Below are 22,312 nucleotides of genomic sequence, written 5' to 3'. Positions count from 1 at the left end.
GGGCTTCCAGACCATTTCCTGCAGCTGCTGAACCACTTCACGTTCCCAGCCGCAGCACTCAAGGGTTCCAGTTTCTCCACATCTTCCGTGCCGGCTCCCTGGTTTTGTGATGACTGCCGTTCTCACAGGGGTGAGGCAGTGCCTCAGTGTGGTTTTGGTTTGTGTTTCCCTGATGTCTAAAGCTCTGAGCATCTCTTCCTGCCCTACTGGCCGTCTGTACATCTCCTCTGCAGACACGTCTGTTCAGCTCCATTGCCCATTTTTAACTGAGTTATTTGCCTTCCTATTATCGAGTTCCAAGGTAAGGGGTAATCACACATCGGAGTCTTAAAACAGAAGGCAGGATATCTCAGCTTCCATCGCCGGACACGAGCCCCTGCTGTGCAGGCTGCCCCTCTCCCCCATATCCAGGGAGGATAGAGCACGACTTCCCCTGGGACGTTCAGTTCAGTTCAGTTCAGTCATTCAGTTGTGTCCAACTCTTTGCGACCCCATGGACTGCAACACACCAGGCTTTCCTGCCCATCACCAACTCTTGGAGCTTGCTCAAACTCATGTCCATCGAGTCGGTGATGCTATCCAACCATCTCATCCTCTGTCATCCTTTTGTCCTCCTGCCTGCAAACTTTTCCAGAATCAGAGTCTTTTCCAATGAGTCAGTTCTTCGCATCAGGTGGCCAAAGTATTGGAGTTTCAGCTCCAGCATCAGTCCTTCCCCTGGGAGGTTGCTTCCAGGAAAACCCAAGGTCTTCCACCCAATCCGGGGCTCTTGAAAGTGTTTCCCAGCCAAGAGCTGCCCTTCCTCTAAGCATCAGTGCCACTGCCGCTTCCTGTGAACACAGAAATAGCTACAGTATCTCTTAAAATAGAATTATATACGTGCTTTTTTCTGCCAGTCACTGCACATGACTGACTCCTGATTTTCCATTTCTCATTAGATTTCTCTTCCAGACTCCTTCCACCTGCCGAGCTCCTCACCTTGGGTAGAGTGGTATCTTCCAGCACCTCACCCCCAGCCCTCTCTACTCCCTGGTCCCCCACCCAGCGACCTCTGCTCCTCACCCACCCCCCCCACCCCCTGCCAACACCACCACAAGGAATCAGTCCTCACCTCGTGAAACTTCCTCTGGGGCTCAGGTCTCATCACCTCCCACCTGCACAATGGAAGTGGCTGGCCTCCCAGCCTCCCTCCCCCATTTCCAAAGCATCCTCCGCCGACAGCAGGTGGCCCTTGTTCAGAGCCCTGCAGTGGCTCCCGACCACTCAGACAGAAACCCAGGCCTCACAGGGTGGCACAGGCGACCCGCCATGAGTGGCGTCCTTCATTCACTGGTTCATTCACTCGTTCATTCAGTTTTCTGAGCACCTACTGTATGCGAGGGCCTAGGACACAGTGGACAAAGGACCAGGCTTTGAGGGTAAGCAGGCTTCACAGGGTGGACCTGGAGGAGACAGCGGGGACAGAGAGGAGGAGACCAGACCCAGGGAGCAGGGGGCTTCCTGGAGGGGTGGCTCCCCAGTACGCATGCTGGCTCCACCCACACCAAATCACCTCCAGCTCCCAGAATGCACCTGCTGTCCCTGCAAACCCACCAAGTCCCCCCTCCCCCCAAACTCCCCAGCCTTCAGACCTAAGTGAAGTCCCCGGGAGCTGAGCCCTTGGCCCTGCCTTTGCGACACCTCCAGCCCTTTGGAGACCCCATCGCAATGCTGATCTCATTCAGTTACTGTGTTATCTATGACTTTCTGGGAAATGAACTGCCATCCTGGTGTTCCTACTCCTGTTGTAGGCGCAGGGAGAGTACCCCAGCCCTGACCCCCCGCATTGCACCCCCACCAGGGGGAGGAGGCAGCTGCCTTCTCTCTCCAAAGTTCCACCCTCTGCAAGTCCAGGTCTCTCAGTCAGGGGACACTGGGCACAGTCTGGAGACGTCCGTGGTTGCCACAGCTGGGAGGTGTGGCATGGACACCGAGGCTGGACGCTGCTCAGCCTCCTACAACGCGAGGTCCGGGCCCAGAGCCAGGGGGTCGAGGAAGTTTCCAACGCGGGCAGATGTCTGTCCAGGTGTGGGTAGGGCGAGGGCAGTCCTGGGTCCTGTGGACACTCACTGGGAGATGCAGGTGCATCCAGGGCACAGGGGCACAGGGGCGGGGGCACGTGATCGCCTCCCAGCAGAGGAGAAAGAGGAGATGGTACCCCACTTGCCTTCTGTCTGGCCCGTGCAGGCCCACCCAGGGCAACCCTGTGCGGCTTCCTGCCCTCCACTCCCATCCATGCAGGGAGCCCCTGAGATGCTGGTGTAAACCAGGCCCAGACCCGGACCAGACATTCACTGGATCTGCACAGGCCTCGTGTGCAGGGCCAGGTCCCTGGGCTTTTTCAGCTGAAGCTTTAGGGCCCCGCTTTGACCCTGAGAACCCCACCCCCATCACACTCTTGGGCAGGTCTTCCAACACTGGCACGTGAGCACAAAGGTAGAGTTAAATCTGATTTCCAAAAGAAAAGGGATTTCCTGCCCCTGAAAACTGGGAACAGTTCAGATCAGTTACACAACTTGTCTCTTTTGGTGGCCCATGACACCCTGAGGGGTGAGTCTGGGTGGGTCTGAATCACTCCACCTCACCAAAGTCCAGCAGAGGCCTTAGCCCAGGGTCATCCCAGGAGCTGTTTGTGGACCTCTGAGCACAGATGGGCCTCAGAGCTGCCCACCTGGCCTTCATGTCTGTATCAGGAGGAACACATTTAATTGCAAAATACAAAATTACAACCAACAGAAGCAAACAAATGGATAGGAAGTTCTTTTATCCCCACAACTAGAAACAGGAAGTTGCTAGCATAGGAATCTTGACTCCACTATCCCTAATACAGTTGACCTCTCAGCCTTATGCTTTGACCTCACAGTCACAAGATGGCTGCCATAACTCTAGTCATCACACTTGGGTTCCAGGCAAGCCAAAGGTAAAGGAAAGGTCAAGGGCTGCGGTAGCTGCACCTCTTTTCATCAGGTAAGCAAATGCTTTCCCAGAAATGTCTCCAGCATACTGTCACTTTAGGACTGATGGGCCAGAACTGGGTCATACGACCAGCATGAAAAACTGGGAAATTTGATGACAAAATGGTCATGACTGGCTTAGAGCACTCTATCAAAAACTAATCAAGGTTTTTTGTGAGCACAAAAGGAATAGGTGTTAGGAATGAGACCAACGGTGTCCGCCTCAGTCTCCAGCCCTATAGTTGGGGCTGCTACTAAGAAGTCCGCTTCTCCCTCACGCTTGCTCCTCCCAGGCCTGAGGCTCTGTGGGGGTAAGCCAGAGGAGAGTCCATGGCTTCTTTGCCTACCCTCCCCCGTCCGCCTGCAGCTCCGTCCTGTGCATCTTCCCAGGAAGACTTGAGTGTATCCTCGACACCTGTCCAGGAGGCCTCTTCCAGCAATCACCCAGTCACTCGGTGAAGCTGCACTGTGTCCCCGGGAGACAGAAGGATGGTCCGTGAGTCACTGCCCAGCAAAGGCTGGGGCAGTGGATTCTGCAGAATAATCACAGCATTCCCAGTTACTCCATCTGAGCAGCTGTCACATCTCCTGACAAATAACTGTGGGACTTACATGTAGAATCCAGAATTCTAAAGAAACGGACCTAAAAATAGCCAGAGGCGGGAGGACATGCTTCCAGGCAGACAACATTTAGACAAATATGGGAAGCAGAGAGAGGGGTTGGGGATGAGGCCAGGGTAACGACAGCGGCTGGGGGCAGGGCACCTACTGTGTGCCAGGTGCTGACCTAGGCTCATCCAGGCACCAGGGCCTCACTGGGCCCTTCAGCCAGCTCAGGAAGCTCTGTCGTCTCCCTGATCCACAGACAGGACACCAAGGCTGTCGGGGTGAAGATGTGAGCTCTGTGGTCCCCCAGCTTGTTGTTCCCTGGCTGTACGTGAGCCCTGTGCCTCGGTATCCTCATCTGTAAAATGGGATGATAGCACCACCTACCTCCTAGGCTCACTGGGAAAACTGTGTATTAATATCAACACAGGTAAACTTCTCAGAACAAAGCTGGCAGGAAGTGAGCCCTTGAGCTGTGTGACCAGAGCAAATCCCCCTAAGCCTTGGTTTCCGCATCGATCCAGTGGTGATAGGAGTTCCCTCCTTGTGTGATTGTTGAGATGGTGGTCCAGGTGACATGTGAGCACAACACCCAGCGGCTGGTTTATGAACCTGACCAGTTCGTTCCCACCCATCGCTGTGCTGTTATCACCCACGCCACAGCTGACCCCTCCAAACCACCACGACGACAAGCTCCAGCTCTGGGCTGACCTCACAGAAACAAAAGAAGTGTTTAAACACACCTTTATGGCTGGGAGGAGGAGGACACGCACAGTGCTCACTGGGAGGTGTGCCGTCCACTCTCAGGTCCTTTCTGTGGGATGTGTATCGACTAGAAGGTAAGCATATCTGCTCACTCACACCTGGGGGTGGTCCAAGTGAGGATCTGGGGGCCAGGTTTGCAGGAGGCAGAGGGGCAGCCCTGGCTATCTCACAGGCAGGAGAACTGGGCAATGCCATGAGGTGCCGAGAGGATCACACCCTAGGGTCCTTGCACTACCACCATCGGCCCCCTTGGCCGTGACTAGAGACTGCCCCGGGCAGGTGAGCCCTCGGGCCGTGTCCACCTCTGTCCCCAGATCAACACCAAGTGCTTGTCCTGCAGCTGCTGCAGACCCCCTACCCATTCCCTACCCCCACCGGGCCACGATGCAATTGCCCTGGCCCACATGGGGCTCAGGCTGGGTGTCCTTGGAGGCAGACTCCAAGATGAGGGCTCCAGAGCAGTGACTTCTGTGGGAGGTGGCCGCCGCCCCCAGAAACGCTGGGAGCAAGCTGAGGCCGGCGGGGTATGCTGGCCAGGCGTTCAGCATCAGATCCTGAGCCCCAGGCAGCGCCAAAGTTCAGCGTCCAGGCGGGCGGGCCCATTTCCCGACTCTGCAGCCTCCTGGTGGCTCACCCTGGGCTGGTTGCCAAGCCTTCTCCGCTAGAAGGTGAGCTCGGCTTGGGAGAGCAGACATGAGGGCTGCATATGGAACCCGGGCGTCAGCAGCGCTTTGGAAACTGAGGGAGTCATTGCCAGGGTTGCAGCGCCACCTGGTGGACAGCTGGAGCATGCTCGGCACTGGCCGCCGGGTGGCGGTGGCGGGCGTGGGGAACGGTTCCCGTGACTTTGCCTCGCCCTGGTCACCAACACTGTCTGGTTGGTTCCTCTTTACCTTCTTCCTGACGAGGCTTCCTGGGGTTCTGCCCCTCGCGGACACCACCCAAGGTCCCAGTCTGGGTAGGCCCTTCAAGCTCGGGGTGCCTCTGACCAGTGGGCCCCATGCAGCCCTCTCCCCACCTCAGTGCTGACGACCAGCAGGCTTGTCACTGAGGAGATACAGAGGCAGCCACGTGCCTTCTTTCCCTGGCCAGCCCAGTGATGCCCGGGGTCCTGCCCGCTTTCACTCCCAGAGGCCCGGCATGGAGAATCAGTCACAGGCAGGTCAGCAAACCTGTAAATAGCCAGCAAGTGGACACAGCATCTCTGGGACTGCTGGGCTCGTGTGGTAGCCCTTAACCCTCAGTCTGGACTTGGTTCTGTTCCCTTTCAGGAATCCCCAGGCCCGGAAGCCAGGATGCTGGGAGAAGTCTTCAGTGTCCCTCAGCCCTGTCATGCAGGCAGGCAGCCCCTGTTCCCTGCGGTCGCTGACTGACTGTGACCGGGAGTGACAGTGACCATGGCCTTCCAAGTGTCTCTGTGTCCCCTCTTCCCCTTCTGAGGCCCCCAGTCATTGGATTCACGCCTAAATCCACGGCAATTTCACCTTGAGATCCTTACCTGATTACAGCTGCAAAGACCCTGTTTCCACAGGAGGTCACATCTGGGGGACCAGGGGAACATGAATTTGGGGGAGTGGGCACTGCTGAACCTCCACAGCCAGGATCATCTCCCAACCCCCCACCTCTCCCCAGAGCCTCCCTCTCCAGAGCCAACCCTCAGCCGGCCCTTCCTCTTGACTCCCTCTTGCTTTTGCCCCCTGCCCACTCAGGCTGTTCTTCCCTCCCACCAGTCACCCCCAGCCTCATTCTCTGCCTCTTCTGTTGGTAGCGCTACCCTCCTCCCCACCCCCACAGTGGGCCAGAGTCAAGGGGCCCTTGGCACCGTTCCTGCCTCCTTCTCCACCTCCCTGCTCCTGATCCCATGCAGCTAGGTTCCAGATTAGAAATTGCCCCGACCATACAATGCACTGAGCCCCGAGACCAGGAAGGAGAGTGAGGAAGAGGCTCCTTCCTGCCTTAGGGTAGGGGCATTTGCTGCTGCCGCTGCTGCCACCCAGTCTCCAGGGTCCAGGCTTGTGAGTGTTGGGGGGCTGCTGTAGTGGCAAGAGGGTCCCTGGTTCCCCACTGTCCGGGTCAGAGCAGAGCTGGACAGTCCATTCTGCAGCCTGACTCTGTAAGCCAGGTGACAATTTGACAATTCAGTTCTAATTGCTGTGTTAGTTAGGACAGGTGAGGCTGTGCTGTGATAGCAGGCAGCCCCGAGATCTCAGTGACTTTTAAGCCTTAAAAGAACAAAGACTGAGCAATGACTTTTTTTTTTTTTTTTGCTGCACTGGGAGGCATGTAGGATCTTCGTTTCCCGACCAGGGATCGAACCCTCACCTCTTGCAATGAAAGCATGGAATCTTAACCACTGGACTGCTTGGGAAGTCCTGAGCAATGACTTTTTAAATACATCACCAAGTCATGGTCAATCAGAGAAAGAATCGATGAGCTGGGCCTCACTGAAATTTAAAACCTCTGCTCTGTGAAAGGCACTGTCAAGAGGATGAGATAGGCAGAAAGGAGGAAAAGGAGATGACTTCTCGCTCAGGCTGCACATCTGACCCGAGGGGCTGGGAGACACCCCTCATCAGAGTCACCCCGGGGCCCAGGCTGATGGGACTCTGTCCTGGTGAGGATGGGAGGCTCTGGGCAGAGGGAAAAGGGAACTGCAATCCTGTTCTTGAAGCTGCTTCCTGAAGGTGGTGTCCTCACTTCTGTTCACGTTTCATTGACCAGAGCCAGTCTCCTGCCACCCTGACATCAAAGCAAGTGGGGTGTCCATGCCACCTTGCCTGGTGCTGGGAGTGAGCCAGATCCCCTGTGATGGCCACACGCCACAGTCTGCAAGTCCACATGGAACACTGCCTCATGCACACTCGTGCACTCACACACACACACAGACAACACACACACAACTTCTCGGCACACCCAACTTGTCTGATCGGTTGATCAGCTGATCCTCAGGCGTTGAGAGCAAGGACCCTCAGTTTGAGGAGGGAATCATTTCCTAAGCAGTTGATCAAACATTTACTGAGAAATGGCTCTGCTTGCGGAGCCAGATTGAGGCCCCGGCGGCCAAGCTTGTGTCTCCGGACCTCCTCCTGGCTCTAGCAAATGGTAGGAAGTGGTCAGCATCAGCCTTTGTGACCAGATCTGTACAGTGTAATGACATACAGCTAAATTCACCGGTTTTTAGTGCATGCATCTATGTTGTGTGCTGTGCTTAGCTGCTCAGTTGGGTCTGACTCTGCAGCCCCATGGACTGTAGCCCGCCAGGCTCTGACCATGGGGATTCTCCAGCCAAGAATACTGGAGTGGGTTGCCATGCCCTCCTCTGGGGGATCTTCCCAACCCAGGGATGGAACCTGGGTCTCCTGCATTAAAAGTTGGCCTTCCCCCACGCCCAGGCCCTGTTTTGTTCTCTGTCCCTGCCATCTCCATGCTCCCAGAACGTCATGTGAATAGAATCACACCGTCTCCAGCCTCAAGATCTGGCTCCTTCCACCCGGCATAGTGTGTTCCAGGCTCACAGACAGCTCTGTCTGCATCACAGTTCATTCCTTTTTATTGCTGAATAATATTTCATTGTATGGATGTGTCACGTTTGGCACGTCCGTTCACCAGTTGACGAACATTTGGGTTGTTTTCAGTTTGGGGCAATTATGAGTAAAACTGCCACAAGCATATGTGCGGACATATGTTTTCATTTCTCTCGGGTAAACACCTAGGAGCGGAAAGGCTGGATCGTATGGGGAGTGTATATTTAACTGTATAAGGAGCTGCCAGACTGTTCTCCAGAGTGACTGCACATTTCACGTTCCCGCAGCCACGTGTGAGCGCCCCCGCCATCCGAGCCCTGGATCCTCACCGGAACTTGGTGTTACCCGTTTTCCCTCGTGGCCGTGTTGGCAGCTGTGGTAGGCATGGTTCCCACTGAACCTCTTTTTTGGGAAGCCATCTACTCAGACCTTTGCTCATCTCAGCTGGGTTATTTGTCTTCTCACCGAGTTGGGAGGGTTCTGACTTCATCTAGGAGAACAGAGAGTGCAGAGGGGTCAGAGCAGAGTCACCCTGAGCAGTCTGCCACCAACACCTTTTGTCACTGACCTCTTGCCCACCCCTCCTTGCCATTCATCTTCCATACCAGCCCCCAGGCTCACTGGGCCTTTCCAACATGAAGACCTGTCCAGGCTTCTTTAGCCTTGACTAAACCCCTTCTCCCGGCCTGGCATCCAAGCCCTGGCCTGCCCAGTCCTGTGGACAGCGCTGGTCGCTCTCCCCGCTCCCATCACCACCTGTGACCTGACAGCCCCTCAGACTGGAGCCCACGATGCTCCAGTACAGCAGCCCTGCCTCAGGGCCTTTGCACTTGCCGTTCCCTCTGCGTGCCTGTCCCTCCTTCCTCGGGCCACTGCTGGAAACCCTGCCCGCATCACCCCCATCGCACTGAGCACTCGTTAGCTGACTTGGTCTGTCCACCTCTCCTTGGACTGAAGATGCCCAGGAGAGGACCTGGGATTGCTGAGTCCCCAGGGCCTGATGCAGAGTCAGCCCTCAATACACACATGCTGAATGAATATGTGAAATAGCGGGTGAGATTGCCTTTCACAATGTGCTATGTTCGCAGAGGAAACTGTGGCTCAGAAGGGGAGGGGTGACCACAACGGCCGCGATCAGACACCTGAGCTGCCACTTGTCCACACCGCCTCCGGCCAGGGACCCAGAAACACACACTGCATGCCTGCTGCCCACATGTCATGATGGGTACACACTCACAGCCTCAGGCAGACATTCTGTTCACACACTCGTACACATGCGCACACAAACCACGCATGCCTGCCCCCCAAGCACAGGCCAGGGTGACTGACAGCCCAGGACCGCATGGGCTTCCATCACCATGACAACAGATAGTGCCAGCTTGGGTGTGAACAGCGGCCAGGAAGGACTTGAGCAGTGCGTGTCAGGGCTGTGGCAATGGTCCCAGGCTCTCCACAGAGCTCTGGTGCCAGCCCTTCCTGGGGACAAGATGGCCTCTCAGATGTGTGGAACCTATACTTGTTCATCCGCTTCCAGGGCAAGACGCCCACTCCCCAGGATCTGTGCCAGGCGCAGCATGGACCCAGCACTTCACATGTGTGCTCTCCCTGACTCCTCACTGTCCTCCAGATGAGCACTGCCAGGGAGCCCATGCCACAGGTGATGAGCTGAGGCTCAGAGGTGGAAAGTCTCTTGCTCAGGGTCACACAGCAGCTAGTCAGCCGGGCTGAAAACTGGACCACTGCCTTGGGCCTCATCTCAACCAGCACGGATTCTCCAGCAGCAAGCAGCCTGGCCACCCTTTGCAAGCTAGTGAGATCCCCATTATAAGTGGCGTTCAAACAGAAGTTTTCAGAGTTGCTATGGAAAAGGATCAGGCACTGGGGGCAAGGGGTTGGATGAGATGGCCTCTCATTAGTCTTTGAGTTGCAAGATGACAAAAAAAAAAAAAATTATTTGGTGAGCATAACTGGAAAGAAACCAGCTTCAGGAATAGCTGGATCCAGCTCTCCAACTTCAGGGAGCCTCCTGGGTTTCCCTCTCTGCTGCTTACTTTATTCTCAGATCAGCTTTCCCTGGTCTGGGTGGTCCTTAGAGCTCCAGATTTATATCATACAAACTTAGCACTCCCAAGAGCAAACTCAGCAAACATTTGTCAAGTGAATGCTAAAGCACGGACAGGATAGGGGTTTGAGTCCCAGAGAGTCCCAGCCTGGCCTCTGGGAGAGAAGCCCAGGTACCCGTGGCCACGTGGACACAGCACAAGGCGTTTCTCTGTGCGGGAAGGACAGCAACTCTGAAATGTCATGTGGTGGACTGGTGTTGACTGTGCCCCAGGCTCTGTCCCGAGCACTTCACACATATAAACCTATGGAAATTTCACAGCAGCCTTGGGAGGCTGTCACAGTCTCCATCACCTGGAAGGGAAACTGAGCCAACGAGAAGTGAGGTGCCAAGCCTGAGGCAAGGCTGGAGCCTCAGGGCCACTCAGCCAGCCAGAGTCAGGTGTCCACCTCCCACAGGGGCAGGATCACTGTCCCAAAGCCCACGTCCCTCTAGGGGTGCCCAGGGCCACTCTGCCAGGCCGCCCTGGGGACACTTCAGATGGAGCCTTGGGGAGCTGAAGGTCCCAGTGGCTGGGAGCTGTGTCTGGTCTCAACTTTCCCATCTGTAGAATGGGCAGGTCACGCCATTCATGAGTGTGGCTCTTGTGTTGTGCTGGACAGCAGTAGTGTAAACCTGAGCTGTGGCTGTTGTGACTGGGAACCACAGAAAACATTTTTTATTTCCTTTAATTAGTGGCTGCTGACACCACTCTGAGCAGCAGCTTCCAGGGCTCCAGACATCAGACTCAGGTTCTCCTCCTAGTTCTGTCTGCACGTTACCAACCCCTCCCCCACTTCCCCAGGCAGGCCGCTGGGCATTTTGTTCCCCGGGCCATTTTGCTGGTGTCTCTGCCAGCCAGGAAGAGGTGGTCACCTGTGCTGGCCTGCAGCTCTGCCAGGCAAGGTGGCCACACTCAGAGTGGCCTCGACACCTTCTCCTCCCTGGAGGGGACACCTGCTGAGATCCAGTTTCCTGCCAGGCAGCCAGAGGCAGTCTCAGCACAAGACTGAAGTCGGTTTAAGGACAGGAAGGAAGCAGGCTGTTTCTGGCACACCTGGGTTTCCCTCCAGGTCTGTGCCAGGTGTACACACCTGCTCTGCACGGGAGTGCTACACACCTGTGCCCCACACCCCAGCATGTGCACACACACGCACACACGTGAATGGGCTCGGCCCTGCACTGGGGGCTTCCCCCTCTTCCAGAGCCCTCAGCAAGCATCAGGGTGTCGAGGTCCTGTGGCCTCTGGTCCGACGCCAGGGGGCAGCCAGCCGCCTCCTCCAGGATGACCTCGGTGGAGCGCAAGAAGCCGCAGACACAGGCTGACAGTCCCAGAGACGGCACAGGTGGACAGCTCCACAGTCCATCACGCAACGAGGCCCTGGCCCCTCCCCTCCCACCACAGCCGGAGAGGGGAGGCAGGCCACCCAGGCGGGAGGGGAGACTGGGGCCCAGCAGGTGGCTCCCCGCCCAGCTCGCCCTGCTGGCTTGGTCACCTCCCCACCCAAGCGACCAGGTTGTGCCTCCGCCCTGCATGCTCCCAGCAGCTGGGCCTCCAGTCTCCACCGGAAGAGCTTATCACCAATGACTTTCCAGACAGAAATCGATAGAAAACGTTTTATCTTCTTCCCCAGGGGCAGGCCGGCCTGAGAGCAGAGCTGGCTCCGTTACTATGGCGACCCTCCTGGCCCCCCCATCCCCTCACTTCCCACTCCCTTCCCCCATCCCCGCCCCCTCTTCCACTTCCTCCCCTGGCGCCCCCAGTCCCCTGTTCCCTTCCCACGGAGCTGGCCCTGCTGCCTGGCGGCTGCACACACACAGCCTGGTGGCTGCAGCATTGCCCTTCTGTGGGCCTGAGAGGGAGTGGCCCTCGGGCCCTCGGGTCCAGCCACCCTGGACCTTGGGGCCCTCTGCTTCCATGCCAAAGTGCAGCTCTTGAGGCAGCTTGGCCCCATCCCCCTGCCAGGCACTGGCCTCCATGTCTGTGATACTTCTCTGATCACTAAGCTCAGTTTCCCCTCTGCACGATGAGACGGGGGACAGTGTGTCCCTACAGGGTAATGTGGGCACCCCGGAGCCTGGACATGTAAGGCAGGGAGCACAGGCTTGGTCAAGAAACACCAACCACAGCAGACAGGCCTCAATCTGCATGCCCATAGAATGGGTACATGAGAGATCATAGTTGTGAGATCTAAGTGGAAGACAGGGGAAACCGTCCGGCCCTCTGCCCGACATGTTCTAAACAGTGCATCCTCTGGAAGGACCATCGTCCAGCACCTGCTGACCACCAGGTGTGGAGCGGGAGGAGGTGGGAGGGACAGGTGTGTCCCACCCTCTGTGAAGGCTACCTGGTCGCCACCTCTGTATGGCCTGCCCTGGAGAGTGATGCCCCACCAGGTCCATGTAACTGGTGCCCCTGCTCCACCCACAGGGCTGTGTGGGTTTTCTCCCTACCTGCAGGCTGGGGGCTTACTTCCTCCTTCTTTCTGGACTGCCCAGCCCAGTGTGGTCAGCCAGGCCGCAAACCTTCAGGACGGGAGGTGAGAACCAGACTTGGGGGTGAAGGGGTGTCTCAGCTCTGCTGCGCAGGGGCGTTCCTGTGGCTGCTGGATAATGGCCCCAAAGATACCCACACTCCAGGCCTGAACCTGTGCGTGTGATGGCAGAGGGCAGAAGGGGCCCTGCAGGTGTGACCAAGGAAAGGTCCTCAGATGCGGGAGGGTCCTGCCTTAGCTGGGTGGGCCTTGAATGTCATCACAAGTGTCCTTTCAGAAAGAAGCTGGGGAGGACTGACATAGGCAGGAGGAGGGATGATGACGGAGGTAGGGAGGTGGGAGTGGGGGCACGAGTGAGGGAGGCAGGCGGTCCCAGACCCTGATGGGAGACATGGCCGTCCCCTGGAGCTGCAGGAGCTGGCACCCTGACATCAGCCTGGTGGTGCTGAGCTGGACTGCTGACCTCCAGGACCGCAGGAGCCAATCTATGCAGTCCTAGGGCGGCAGGTCAGTGGCCACAGGTCACACCAGCCACGGGGGAGGCACATACCCACCCGGTGCCCCTGAATTTACGTGAACCGACACATTCCTCCACCCTCCCTGTGCTCCTGGGAGGCTTGCATGAGCTGGTGGGTGCAAAGAGCTTAAAAAAGCAAGAAGTATTGTTTTTAAAAGGATTGTGCAAAAAATGGTCTGCCCAGCCCTAAGGAGGACAGCAGTCTTGCTCTCCAGTAACTCACCACCTGGAGCCAGAGAGACTCGCAAAGGGTACTGATCACCAGGAAGGTCACAGGACAACCGAGGGGGCTGGCGGGGGTCTGGAGGCTTCCTGGAGGAGTCCACTCTTGATCTGAGCCTGGAAGGGTGCGGAGGGAGCAGCCAGAAAGGACAAAGAGGGAAGGGCGTCTCTGGCAGAGGTAACAGCAGGGGGAACGCTCGGAAAATAGGGAGACAAGGCCATGGAGGGACCTGTAAGGCATCCAGGAGGGACGAGCAGGGTAGGATGTGAACAGGTCAGCCCTGGGGTGCGGGGGGCCTTGCAAGCCAGAGACGGACACAGCGGAAGGAACAAGGCCACTGCAAGGAGGGTGGACGGGGTGTTGAAACAGGACAGAAGTTACAGAGGCTGTGAGCCCGGGGTGAGCAGAGGGTGGAACTGACAGGATTTCACGACCACCTGGATGAGGCGGGTGAGCAGGGAGGGCTCGGGGGAGCTTGGGGCAACTTGCCCAGATGACCGTCATTACCTCTAATGCCAGAGCCGAGCCCACACCACGCACACGCCCGGGGACGTGCCAAGGGGTCGGGGGGAGCTCATCTCAGTCTCAGTCCTCACAGCCCTTACACTGATTGTCCACACCGTGCAGAGGGGTGGGGAGGCGAGACGGAGCCCAGACACGGAGCAGGGGTGCAAGGGGGCCAGGGCCTGGGGGGTGGAATAGCTTTTATGCAAACTAGATAAAAAAAAGGGTTTGAGGACTGCTTTTGTAATAGTTTTTTATTACCAGAAAGAAAGGAGGAAGGGAGAGAGGGAGGAAGAAAGAAAGGACTCCTTGGTGGTCCAGTGGTTAAGAGTCTGCCTTTCAGCGCAGAGAAATGGGTTCGATCCCTGGTTGAGGAACGAAGATCCCACATGCCACAGGGCAACTAGGCCTGAGCACTGCAGCTACTGAGCCTGTGCACTCTAGAGCCCAGGCTCTGCAATGAGAGACGCCCACACACCACAACTAGAGAAGCCTGCATGCCTCAATGAAGACCCAGTGCAGCCAATATTAAATAAATAAATAAAACCATCCTTAAAAAAAGAAGGGAGGGAGAGAAGGTGGAAGAAGGAAGGAAGAAAGGAAAAATACATGTTCTATTAGCAGCTAAGCACAAAAACCCTGATGCTGGGAAAGACTGAAGGGAAATGGAGAACAGGGCAGCAGAGGACGAGATGGTCAGATCGCATCAGTGATTCAGTGGATGTGAATCTGAGCAAACTGGGAGATGGTGAAGGACAGGGAAGCCTGGTGTGCGGCAGTCATGGGATTGCAAAGAATTGGATAAGATTTAGCGACTGAACAATAACAACAAGCACTTTTATTTTCACCACTGTTAATAAACGAAAAATCTGCAGAGCCTGAAAGTAGGACAATTCTCACTGTTTAGGAAAGACCTGTGGGCTCCATCACCCTTAGGATGGTGCACATGCAGTGAGAGTTTCCAGCCAGAGGCGGCTCCGTGACCAGGAGCTCAGCTGCATTGGTGAGGTTTTATTTCTCGAGCTGACAATGGTGGATGCTGCGGTGATCACTGAACACTTCTTGGACCTTCTTGACGATCCTAAACATTTTTACAGTTTAGCACGGGAGTCACTGATGCTCCCCAGCTGTCCACTAAAGCGGGTCTGAGGTCCCAGGCCATACTCATCCGATGACAGGACCATGGTCCTTGCAGCCAACCTAAGCCCCTTTCACCACATGCTCCTTGTCTGCCCAGCCCTGAGGAGGGGGGCTCCCTCCCTCCTGAGCCAGTGCACAGCCCTCTTTGAACAGTTCTCACTGTGGGAAGGTCCTGCCTCATGAAGAGTCCTTCCTCCCACTGGAAATCAGTGTGCATATACGTACAGCCAGCCAGGGAAGCCCTTCAGGTCTTTGAAGACATCAAGCCCCTACCTTCCTCACCCCAATTTTTCTTTCTCCAGGCAAAGCAGCCTCAGTGCTCTCAGAGACAAGTGACAGAAGAGAAACTTAGGCTGTTTATGCAGACAGGTAAACTATATTGGCTTCAGGTGTATCACAAGCTTCAGGCATAGTTGGATCCAGGTGCCCAGCTGGTGTCTCTGTATGTGTTTCCACACTGCTCTCCTACATGTTGGCTTTATCCTCAGGCCCGCAGCCATCCAGCTTCACATCCCCTGGAGGTTCTAGCAAGGCTTGATGTTCCCTGCAAAACTGCCAGCAGGCTTGGGTCATGTGGCCATCCTTGAGCCAGCTACTGTGGCCAGGGAAACAGAGCACTCTGATTGGTTAAACCTGCATCACAGGAGCATCAGTGCATCCCAGAGGCAGTATCAGCCCCGGCTGAACCACGTGGGCATAAAGTGGGAAGGAATGCTCCTCCCAGGAAATCAAGGTGTTATTACCACCAAGAGACAAGGTGTGTGAGTTAAGACCAAGGTTCTGTCACAGAGATCCACAGTGGCTGAGCCAAGGTGGAACTTTATCTTCCCTGACGTTCCTTAGATGCGATCAGTCCTGGGGTGATGCAACTCATTCTGACAGCGGGCTCCAGCAGCTGAGTATTATACACATTGGATGTAAAAGCTGTGAAAACACGACCACATTTGCTGCTGCTGTCCTGGCCACTTATAAACTCAGTTCCACTCAAACATCCGCCCTGCTCAGCAGGTCTCCTCGCCTCTGCCCTCAGGATCTTTTCTGTCCGAGTCACATATACAAGTTGATGACAAAGGAAGTCTTCACATCTTGCTGAAGCTGTAGAATGTTCTGAACTTGCTGGGAGATGATGCTGGAGAACTCAGGAATCCCGCAGACAGTCGCTGACAAGCTGAGGCTCTTTCTGGCTCCACCAGCAACATCTGAAGAATGAGAACACCCAGCATGAAGGACAACACAGTACTCCAGAGAGTGAGTTGAATGTCACAGAACTCAGAGCCACGGGGTGCACTGGGTGCTTTGGGTAGTTAGTGCTCGAAGGGCCAAGGAAAGACCCCTGGGCATTTCTGTGGGAAAACCATTCCTCCTCCAGTGAACTTTCCTGCATTCTGAGAATTAGTACATTAATCTAAGAATTAGCAAATTAACCTAAATTTTGTTTGCTGGAAGATAAAATGTAGGTATTTTCATAGCTTCAACTTCATTTTTTTCAAAATAAAATCCCAACGAAACAGTTTCCTTCTGTTACTAAGAAATGCTCATTCCCAGTGGCAGGGGAGTCAAAGTCGTTTTTACCTTGGGCTCATGAGGCCCCCAGCAGGAGTCCAGACTCTGGGTACCGTGAGGGTGGGGCCCACATTGGGTCATTCCCAGAGAGGAGTCTGGAATGGGCGTGGCTCCGTGCCTGTGCATTAAGTAGGGGAGTGACTGGGCGGGTGATGGGGCCCAGGGAGTCCTGGGCACTGGCAGAGCCTCCCGGCCCTGCAGAGACGAGCAGGGCTGTCACCTCCTCCTCACCTCTCTGCTGGAGGTGGGAGGCCCGAGGGTCTCTCCTGCCCTGCTCGCCATCAAAGCCCCCAGACAGAGGGGTGCCTCACTCCCTCCCGCCTTCCTCATGGGGGTGGTGGAGCCTCATGGGCCTGACTCACCTGGTGGGGAGGAGCTCCAGAGCGAAGTTGCCCAAGGCCACGCCCCTTGGAGAAATGAGGGGCTCAGGGAGGCTGTGTTGTGGGTGCAGGGCAGCGCTGGGCTAGTCCCGTCTGCCTTCCACCTTGCTCCTCTGTGACTGAGGGTTTCCTGCTCTCTCCAGGCCTCTGTTTTCTCCTCTACAAAACGGAGGTGAGCCTCGACCTCGCAGACCCCAGTGCGCAGGGCCTGGCACGTAGACGCCGGCTCCGTCCTCACCGAGGGCGGCCCGCGGCACGCCCCGCACAGGTGGAGACGATGCCAGTGTAGGCACGCCGCAGCCCTGGAGCGTGTCCTCCCCGGGGAGGTGGCTAGCTGTGCACTGAGCTCAGGTGGGGCCCTTGGACACACCTGCAGGCGCTCGGCTCTGCATGCCCCGTGCCAGGTGCTGCCCCTCCCTGTGCTCGGTCTCCTGAACCACGGATGACCCGACTGGCCGAGATGGAAGTGGAGGTAGGCCACTGACAGGACAGCCCCTCGGGGTCTGGGCCTCTGGAGGTGGATCCCCCTTCCCTGTCTCCCAGCCCTTGGGGACCTCTCTCCCCACCGAGACGAGTCACTGCTTCTGACCAAAGAGAAAACCTAGGGGAAATTGGAGGCCAAAGCAGAACTGCAGAACTGAGTCTTAAGACCCCTGGGGAGAGGGGACTGTTTCTCAAATCCAGTGCCTTGGGGGGCAGTTCGTGATTTAAATGTGGGTGTGGGTGGTGGTTAGACTCATTAAAGTTATTTCAATTCCAAATCTTTAGACACTGCTCTACCTTCCAATTAAAACAAGCTGGCAGCCTGGATCCCACCTTGGAGCTGCAAGTTCAATACCTTAGTACTAACACTGTCTTTACTGTGTGTCTGTGTTGGGTCCACACCTGTCGTACCTCCCACCTGCATCCCATGAAGGATGATGAGCAGCTTCTCAGCAGAAATCTCCCCAGGGGCTGGCTCTGCTGACTGACCCCTAATGGTGCCCACAGCAGTCTGAGCCCTCCCCTGCTCAGAAGCCTCCCCTCTCTAAATTAGGCTACCCAGCCTTCTGAAGAGACCTAAGGAACACTCTCCAGATCTCAGCTGGCCGGTCATGTCCTCCAGGAAGCCTTCCCTGAATTCCTCAATTAAGCCTTCGCTGAATTCCTCAGCTCATGACACTTCGTAACTGGGCTCCAGAGCGCATGTTTCACAGGTGGCTTTTACATGGCAACCCAGAACCTAACCTAGTGTCTGACCCACAGTGGGCACTCAATTAACATCCATGGGAGAGGTGAACAAACTCACCTGCTATTGACCTTGGATGAGGGATTTACCTCTCTGAGCAATTCTTTGACCTGTAAAATGAGTTGTCATGAGGAAGCATTGAGAGGATGCATGGAGTGTGAGGCTGACCACTGGCTCACAAAGATATCCGGGTCCCAATACCTGGAACTTATGTGGCAAAAAGGGTGTTGGGGTGGAGGGTCCTTATGCGTGTATGCTAAGCCACTTCACTCGTGTCTGACTCTTTGGGACCCCAGGGACTATAGGCTGCCAGGCTCCTCTGTCTGTGGGATTCTCCAGGCAAGAATACTGGAGTGGCTGGCCATGCCCTCCTCCAGGGGATCTTCCTGACCCAGGGATTGAACCTGCATTTTCTGTGTCTCCTGCATTGCAGGCAGATTCTTTACCCACTGAGCCACCAGGGAAGCCCTGGAGGGTCCTTGTAGATGTGATTAAATTAAGGATGTGTTAAATCCAGGATGGAAGAGTCTCCTGGACTTTCCAGACGGCCCACTGGAATCACAAGTTCGAGTAAGAAGAGACAAGAAGGTCAGGAGAGGAAGTAGGAGACGTGGCAACAGGAGCAATGACTTCCTGTGTGTTCTGGCTCCTGGAGGGCAGGCACCGAGGGGGCAGGACAAGCAGGTGGCCTCCAGAAGCCAGAACAGGCAAGGGAGAATAGCACTGAAACATGCATATTATCATATGTGAAATATATCGCCAGTCCAGGTTCGATGCATGAGACAGGGTACTCAGGGCTTGTGCACTGGGATGACCCTGAGTGACGAGATGGGGAGGGAGGTGGGGGGGGGGTTCAGGGTGGGGAACACATGTACACCCATGGCTGATTCATGTCAATGTATGGCAAAAACCACTACAATATTGTCAAGTAATTAGCCTCCAATTAAAATACATTAATTAATTTAAACAAAAAAGAAGAGGCAAGGGATGTTCCACCTGGAACCTCCAGGGTGCATCCCTTCTGACACCTTGCTTTCAGCCCGCTGATGCTGATTCTGGACATCTGCCCTCCAGAGCTGTAAAGAATAAACCAGGGTTGTCTTAAGCCACTACATGTGTGGTCATTTGTCACAGCAGCCCAAGGAAACAGCCACAGAAGGCACCTGGAGCACGACGGTTGCTCTCAGAATGGCAGCAGTTAGTGCCCGGACTGCCCCATCCCCTCCTCCCCCGGGACACCCCTCTTCTCACCTTCCTCCAAGGTCCCTACTGCCAGGCCTTCCCTGGGTTCTCCCTGGGCAGGTGAGGGCAGGGAGGGCAGGGGCTAGGAGCCCCTGGACGTACAGAAGCCCCGTCCCCACACCTCCCCCCCCCCACCCCCAGCTTGTGACAGAAAGCACTTCTAACAGAATTCACAGCCTCCAGGCTCCAGGCTTGATGCTCCACACACCTACCTCCTTTAGCCCTCAGAAACCCCAGGAAGTAGGTACTACTATTGCCTCCATTTTACAGATGAGGAAACTCACTCAGCAAATTTGTTTTTTTCCAAACCCTCCCAGCTGGGCGCAGAGCAACCAGACTTAGAAATTGGGTCTGTCTCCCCCAGAATCTGTGCTGAAAACTGCAGTGTCCATCGTCTGATCCTGATTCTGTCCGGCTCCTACCCTCGCCCTGGGCAGTGGGTGGCTGAGCTGGTGGGAAGGGCTCTGGTGCAGGTCTTGCCTGGAACTTAGCTTGAGACCCTGGACAGAAGACCTCACTGCTGTGTGCCTCAGCTTCCTGTAAACAAAAGGGATGGGTCTGCCCCCCAGGGGGCTGCCAGGATCAGATGACAGGACATGCAGACAGGGGAACAGTCCACAGCATAAGGGCACCCTCCCCACCATGTGCTCTTACCTACAGGTGAGGAGGCCGAGTCCCCTGGGAACCTGAGGCCTTGATGACCCTCCTTCACCCACAGGACTAACAGACCCCAGAGGCTGGATGGGGGCTGGAGACCTTCTGCCTGACCTGGGTGAGTGGAGACCTGGGGTGGGGACTGCCAGGGGGTCTGTAGGGTCACAATAGGTTCACTCACCCATTCATTCAACATCCCTCTGCCCTGGCTCTGCCAATGGCACCAGGATTGTATCCGAATTCCCCACTAGGCTCAGGTAGCCCTGAAGACCCTGGTCCTCCCCAAGGCTCTGACTTCTGCTGCCCACCGCCTGTCCGCCTCCCCCCCCAACCCCGTCCCACCTGTCTCAGGGCCTTTGCACTTGCTCCTGAGGCTCCACATGGCGGGCTCCTTCCGCTCACAGCCAGCTAAGCAACCCCTGCCTCTCACTTCACCGAGTAGCCCTCACTGCTCCCGGGAATGGTCTTTCTCACATGTGCTCTGTCTCTGCCCACCAGGCCGCCAGCCCCAGGACGGCAGGGACCACTTGTCTCTGCTCACTCTGAACCCACCGAGGTGCCAGTGAGTGAAGAGAGCTCTGCGCGGTGGCGTCCTAGCTTAGAGGTCGGAACGTTTCCCAGACGGGGAAGGCGAGGTCACAGGGAGAGACGTGGTGGGTGAAGGCGGGGGCCTGGCCCCGGGACTCGGCTGGAGCTCGGAGCACTCGAGCGCCAGTGCCAGTCCACGTCCTCCGTCCGAGGTTCCGGCCCCGGCCCCCGCGTCCTTGTGGCCCCCTGGGGTCCCCCCGTCCAAACCCCCGCCCCAGGCCCTCAGCGGGCGCGGGCCGCCAGGGGGCGCTGTCGGGGCGCACGGCCCACCTGGCGCCCGGGCGGCGAGCGAGCGCGGCCAGGCGGCCGGGAACTTTTCTCCTCGCGCTCTCGCCGCCTTCTCCCCCCGCGCAGCGCCCGCCGCCCGCTCTTCCTGCGCGGAGGGGACCGCATTTCCCCGCGGCCCTGCGACGCCAGCAGGCCCGGAGGTGCGCGGCCAGGGCCTGGTCCCTGCGCCCCGGGCGCCGCCCCCGCCCGAGGCTGCGCTCGGAAGGCGAGGCGCGGAGCGAGGCGCGGCCGGGCGAGAGCGCGCCGAGCAGGCCGCCCAGTCCGCCGCCCGAGCGCCGGCGCGAGGAGGGGGCGCCGCGGCCCACCCTCCTTCCTGCCTGGCCGCGGGCCGGCCGGGCCGCCGCGCCCCGACCCCTATGGCCTCCCGGACCTCCGGGCCGCGAAGTCGCAGCGCCAGACCCCGGGCCCCCGAGTGAGCGCGCGCCGAGGTGAGCACCGAGGGCCGGGGCGGGGGCGCGGGGGCCGCGGGGAAGTCGCTTTGTGTGCGGGGGGCGCGAGGTCACCGGATGGCAGTCGGAGGAGCTGCGGCGGGGTGGGGGCGCCCCGCGCCGTGGGACGAGGGCCGGGGCTGGTGCGAGGCGGGGGCGCGAGGACTGTGCGCGTGCTTGTCCCCGGGGGTACCCCGAGCGGAGGGTAGGGACCGGGGCATTCGCGACGCGCCGGGACCGGAGGCGAGCTTTGTGAGGGCGTCCGGGTGGGGGGCGGGGAGCCGACTTCTCTGGGGGCCTCTGGGCCTATCGGGGCCCTGGCGTGGGAGCCGGGGCAGCGAGGGCCGTGATGGGGAGGGGCGGCGTGTGAGGCCCTCGGCGGAGCCCCGATCCGTGCTCCGACGCGGGCAGGGGCGCCCGGGCCTGTGCGCAGGCCGCGCCACCGGGCAGGAAGCGGCCCGGGAGGCCGGGGAGCTCCGTCTCGGCCAGGCCTGGGGCGCAGGGGCCTTTCGGGGTGACGTCACGGTGGGGGCTCCGGCCACGCGAGTCCCTGGACGGACGGCGGCGCACCACCGGCCAGGTCGTTGGGCCGGCGCCTGGGAGACAGGAGACCCAGAGGAGGACGCGAGGGCCGGGCGCAAGGCGGCGTCGCCAAATGCGGCGGGGGCGAGGGGGTGGCAGGACGCGGGGGTGACTTTGGAGCTTTGGTTGCCGGGGGCCGCCCAGGAGGGGCGGAGGGGAAGCGAAACACCACGCAGGCCCGAGGCCGTGGCGGCCCTAGCTTCCTGGGGCGCCCGTTTTCCCAGCGAGCGATTTCCCCTCCTGGGCTCTGGGTCGTCCTCAAATCCACACCCGGAGCCGGAGCGCGGCCCGAGTCGTGCCTGATCCGGGGAGCCCCCGACAGGGGCGGCGCTGGGACTCTGGCCCTGAATGAAGACGCCATCCGGAGTAACAATGCGCTTCTGGGGGGCTGGGGGAGGGGAGGCAGCACGCCTGAATGGCGACCCGGGCCTGGGCTTCCCAGGGTTTCCGCAGGCTCTCATCCGGGACCCACGCGGGACCCGCACGGTTCC

At 57.8% G+C, this 22,312-nt stretch overlaps 2 protein-coding genes and 1 long non-coding RNA gene across 3 annotated transcripts in view; 2 read left to right on the top strand and 1 right to left on the bottom strand.

Moving 5' to 3' along the window:
- Positions 1-647: 647 nt before the first annotated feature.
- Positions 648-6,606, top strand: LOC113878089. The gene is made up of 2 exons (XR_003506907.1): positions 648-5,526; positions 5,636-6,606. It is a non-coding gene; the product is annotated as an uncharacterized LOC113878089 (long non-coding RNA).
- Positions 6,607-14,547: 7,941 nt separating this feature from the next.
- Positions 14,548-17,718, bottom strand: LOC113878315. Its single transcript, XM_027519337.1, has 3 exons — positions 17,713-17,718; positions 16,794-17,412; positions 14,548-16,067 (listed from the first exon to the last, which is right to left on the bottom strand). Exons 1-3 carry the CDS (start codon positions 17,716-17,718, stop codon positions 15,916-15,918), a joined length of 777 nt encoding a protein of 258 aa, XP_027375138.1. The 3' UTR covers positions 14,548-15,915.
- A 3,439-nt stretch (positions 17,719-21,157) lies between these two features.
- RAI1 (retinoic acid induced 1) overlaps positions 21,158-22,312 on the top strand; it is a 103,221-nt gene continuing 102,066 nt past the window's right edge. The window contains exon 1 of the mRNA XM_027516986.1: positions 21,158-21,239. The gene's annotated coding sequence lies outside the window, so the exon portion shown is untranslated. The remainder of the gene's footprint in view (positions 21,240-22,312) is intronic.

This window comes from Bos indicus x Bos taurus, chromosome 19 (genome assembly GCF_003369695.1).
Source record: "Bos indicus x Bos taurus breed Angus x Brahman F1 hybrid chromosome 19, Bos_hybrid_MaternalHap_v2.0, whole genome shotgun sequence".
Lineage (NCBI taxonomy): Eukaryota > Metazoa > Chordata > Mammalia > Artiodactyla > Bovidae > Bos > Bos indicus x Bos taurus.
The sequence above is the reverse complement of the archived record's forward strand: the minus strand, read 5'-3'. Positions and strand labels throughout refer to the sequence as shown.